General features: G+C 45.0%; 1 protein-coding gene across 1 annotated transcript in view; it reads left to right on the top strand.

Moving 5' to 3' along the window:
* lbh (LBH regulator of WNT signaling pathway) overlaps positions 1–5000 on the top strand; it is a 30290-nt gene that overhangs the window by 23900 nt on the left and 1390 nt on the right. The window contains exon 2 of the mRNA XM_067421204.1: positions 2596–2684. Coding sequence (XP_067277305.1) covers positions 2607–2684 — 78 coding nt within the window. The 5' untranslated portion in view covers positions 2596–2606. The remainder of the gene's footprint in view (positions 1–2595; positions 2685–5000) is intronic.

The following is a 5000-nucleotide window of genomic DNA, read 5'->3' as shown; positions in this document are numbered from 1 at the left end:
CTACCCATCACACACACACACACACACACACACACACACACACACACACACACACACACACACACACACACACACACACACACACACACACACACACACACACACACACACACACACACACACACACACACACACTCACACACTGCCCCTGCCTCTAACCCTACCCATCACACACACACACACACACACACACACACACACACACACACACACACACACCCTCACACACTGCCCCTGCCTCTAACCCTACCCATCACACACACACACACACACCCTCACACACTGCCCTTGCCTCTAACCCTACCCATCACACACACACACACACACTGCCCCTAAACCTACCCATCACACACACACACACACACACCCTCACACACTGCCCCTGCCTCTAACCCTACCCATCACACACACACACACACACCCTCACACACTGCCCTTGCCTCTAACCCTACCCATCACACACACACACACACACACTGCCCCTAAACCTACCCATCACACACATACACACACACACACACACACACACACACACACACACACACACACACACACACACACCCTCACACACTGCCCCTGCCTCTAACCCTACCCATCACACACACACACACCCTCACACACTGCCCCTGCCTCTAACCCTACCCATCACACACACACACACACACACACACACACACACACACACACACACACACACACACACACACACACACACACACACACACACACACACTGCCCCTGCCTCTAACCCTACCCATCACACACACACACACACACACACACACACTGCCCCTGCCCCTAAACCTATCCATCACACACACACACACACACACACACACACACACACACACTGCCCCTATACCTACCCATCACAGGAAACATTCTGCATTTTTACTTTCTCATAAAAACATCATTTGGTGTGTTTATAAACCCGTTTACATTGTGGGGACCGCTGGCTGCTGATCTCAGATTTATATTACAAATGTCCCCACAATGTAATATAAACAAGTACACACACACACACACACACACTGCGAGGTAAAGGACATTTTCAGTCAGTGGATTTTGTCGGGCAGATTTTGGGATTATCCCTCCGTGCTGGATAAAGCCGCTGACGTCCTCGTGCTTTAGCCTGTTAGCCGTTATGCAATGTGTCTCCAATTTTTTGGCTTATGGACGGAGCGGATATCAGTCATCTTTAAACGCCACTCTCCTTAATTTCACCAGCTCTCCTGCTCTTCGTGGAAACCGCGGCAGTGCGTTCAGTTCAACCGGACATATTACACAAGATGGTTTCCCCAGAGTGTGTTTGCGTGTGTGTGTGTGCGTTTGTGTGTGTGTGTGTGAAGTTTTAGCTCAAAATACCCCCAGGTCATTTATCTCTTGTCAAATTTGCCCTTATTTGGGTGTGAGCAAAAACACGGCATTTATGTGTGTGTGCCTTTAAATGCAAATGAGCTGCTGCCCCCCCCCCCTCCTCAGAAGAGGGCGGAGCCTTTAAACGAGCTTCAGATATTCAGTCCACAACTAAACAGGCCGATCTCATGAGACGTGTTCGCTAGTTCATCGGGACATTAGTGATGTTTGTGGCATACACACTGTAACACTCAAGGAAACAGAAATTAAACGTTATAATTAATACCGGTTACACCAAGTGTAAAGTTTGGTTGAGAGGGGATTATGGGGTGGGGTTGTTTTTCAGGGGTTGGCCCCTTAGTTCCAGTGAAAGGAACTCTTAATGCGTCACCAAGACATTTAGGACAGTTTCACGCTCCCATTTTTATGGGATCAGTTTGTGGACGGCCCCTTCCTGTCCCAGCATGACTGCGCTCCAGTGCACAAAGCGTCGCTCCATAAAGACATGGATGAGGAGTTTGGTGTGGAGGAACTGGACTGGCCTGCACAGAGTCCTGAGCTCAACCCGATAGAACAGCTTTGGGATGAATTAGAGCGGAGACTGAGAGCCAGGCCTTCTCGTCCAACATCAGTGCCTGACCTCACAAATGAGCTTCTAGAAGAATGGGCAAAAATCCCCATAAACACACTCCTAAACCTTGAGGAAAGCCTTCCCAGAAGAGCTGGAGCTGTTAGAGAGGGGGGGCCGGCTCCAGATTAAACCCCACGGGTTAACAATGGGGAGCTCGTGTGTGTGTGTAAAAGCACTCCTAAACCTTGAGGAAAGCCTTCCCACTCAGGGGCGTGTCTATGCTAAAGGGCCAATCAGCTGCAGGCGTGGGCGGGGCTTCTCTACTCTTACACCGGAGTGGAGGGAAATATGAGGATTGATAATGATTGTAGTATTGGGTGGATTTTTATCATTAAGGGCTGGTTGTTTACACACACATCTGCGTTCAAACGCTTTATAAAAGTGGATTCTGCGTAATATGTCCTCTGTGAGTGTGTTGAGCTGTCCGTGTTTCGGGGGTTTCCACGGTTGCAGGACGCTGTGAGCACTTCCTGTCTGAGCTGAGCTCGAGCGGTGCGGTGGCAAACTCAGGCTCCGGCTCTGAGACGCTTCAGTGTACTGTAGTTTCAGAATGATTCTCAAGCACTGTGTGTGTGTGTGTGTGTGTGTGTGTGTGTGTGTGTGTGCAGCTCGTGCCGTGATGACTGACGTGATGATCAGCTCCACACCGATGGATGACATGAGGCTCAGTCCCAGCAAAGACCGGCTCTCCTTCCAGGTAACGTCCCAGTTTGAGGAAACTATATATATAGGAAATAAATATATATACAGATTTACAGTGGCAGCTCAGAGATGAACAGCAGCATTTAAGTGTGAATTTGAATGAATAAATGTAGGCTAAAATTAAAACTCCATAGTCTTCAGTATACAACACTGATTAAAAGCTGCTGTAAGGTGTTTTTTTTAAATTAAAATGATTGTAGAGGTGAACTGTCCCTTTAAGACCTGCTCGTCTCATATATAGACGTGATTTTACTTTCACTTTAGACATATCCGAGTGTGTGTATGTTAGGTGCGTAGACTCAAACACAGCCGAAAGAAACTGAGAGGAATATTTCAAACGGAGAGAAATGGAAATAATTAAAACAAAACCGAAAAAAACACAATTCACCAGCGCATATTGAACCGTGAATGCCGTATCAAACGGTTCAATATTATACTGAGTATTGTGGCATCCCTAACACACACACACACACACACACACACACACACACACACACACACACACACACACACACACACACACACACACACACACACACACACACACACATTTAAATATTAAAGTGGAGGCGTCCTCTCTGGAGAAGCGTTCTGTCTCTCCTCATGTAGACAGTGACTCCGCTCATGGCTCGAGCACAACTGGCTTATAAAGGGAACGCGAGATTTACATTTAATCATTTAGCAGACGCTTTTATCCAAAGCGACTTACAAAAAAGGGGAGAGTAATAGAAGCAACGAAACAGACAAGGCCAACAACCTGTAAGAGCTGTAAGAAGTCTCAGTTAATTAGCACAGTACACAAGTTTTATTTTATTTTTTTAGCCACCTACAACAAAAACTCACGTACGCGAAATACCGAACGCTGGATTTTGATAGCCATGATAACAACCCATCCGCCTCTGATTGGTTTATTGCTCATTAAACACACCCATGACTCATTAAGATACGAGGGACGACCCTTTTAGTCCCTGAGCCGGGGCACCGATCCCGGCGTTAAACTACAGAAGCGGATTCGGACCCAAGAGCTCCTGCTTACATTTGAACAATAATCGCGCGGAAACCGGAACAAAGCAGCACCTCACCGGCAGAAATATGCTCAAGATCGGCTAAAGAAATGATAAAAAAACACCACAAATATACCACCGTAACTCCAAAAAATGCACAAAAAATACTTTTATTTTTATTATCGAGCGAGGTCTGACGAAGAGCTTTGCGTGAACATCCCCCGTGTGTGAGTCCACTGTCAGAACCTAAACTTCTGTGCATTTACTGGAGTCCTGCTGTGCCGACCTTTTCAGTTTTTAACAATAATTGTGCCTCGTGAAATGTTTTATTTCATTTGTCTGGATTCTGTGGTTTGCAGTGGTGCGTAAATTAATAAAAACTAGACTTTATTTGAAACCATACTTTTGATTTAGTAAAAAATGCTTTTTTTACTTAGTGTTTTTGTCTGGTTTTGGGGAAAAATAACTCAAAATGAAGAGAGTTTTTGCTTAAAATAAGATAAATAATCTGCCAATGGGGTGAGAAAAATAATCTTGTTTTCTGTTTGAATTAAGATTATTTCTGACCCCATTGGCAGATTATTTATCTTATTTTAAGCAAAAACTCTCTTCATTTTGAGTTATTTTTCCCAAAGCAAGACCATTACTTTAGCTCAGAGGTTTGGTCTTCAGTTTTGTGTTCAGTGTGTGAAGAGCTCCAGATCTGAGAAAGTGTGTGTTTTACTGACAATGTGAACATCTGTCTTTAACTCTTCCTTGGGATGTCCCCCTGTCAGATCTTCAGGAGCTTAGTGTTACCGGGTTAGTTCAGCCTAAAGTGAAATGTCTGTCATTAACTCCTCTCCCTAATGTCGCTCCACACCCGTAAGACCTCCGCTCATCTTCACACACAGTTTAAGATATTTTATATTTAGTCCGAGAGCGTATGCAAGTGTATGCACACTATACTGTCCATGTCCAGAAAGGGAATAAAAACATCATCACAGTAGTCCATATGAGACATCAGTGGGTTAATTAGAGTCTCTTGAAGCATCCAAAATACATTTGGGTCCAAAAATAACAAAAACTACGACTTTATTCAGCATTGGCTTCTCTTCCGGGTTTGTGTTCAATCCTCAAATAAAGATTAAGAGTTATGAGTCAGCGAATCGATTCATGATTCGGATCGCGTGTCAAACTGCTGAAATCACGAGACACTGGCGATCCGATCGTTGGATGTTTTTATTCCCTTTCTGGACATGGACAGTATAGTGTGCATACACTTGCATACGCTCTCGGACTAAATATAAAATATCTTAAACTGTGTG

The sequence above is a fragment of the Pseudorasbora parva genome, chromosome 17, assembly GCF_024679245.1.
Source record: "Pseudorasbora parva isolate DD20220531a chromosome 17, ASM2467924v1, whole genome shotgun sequence".
Lineage (NCBI taxonomy): Eukaryota > Metazoa > Chordata > Actinopteri > Cypriniformes > Gobionidae > Pseudorasbora > Pseudorasbora parva.
The sequence above is the reverse complement of the archived record's forward strand: the minus strand, read 5'-3'. Positions and strand labels throughout refer to the sequence as shown.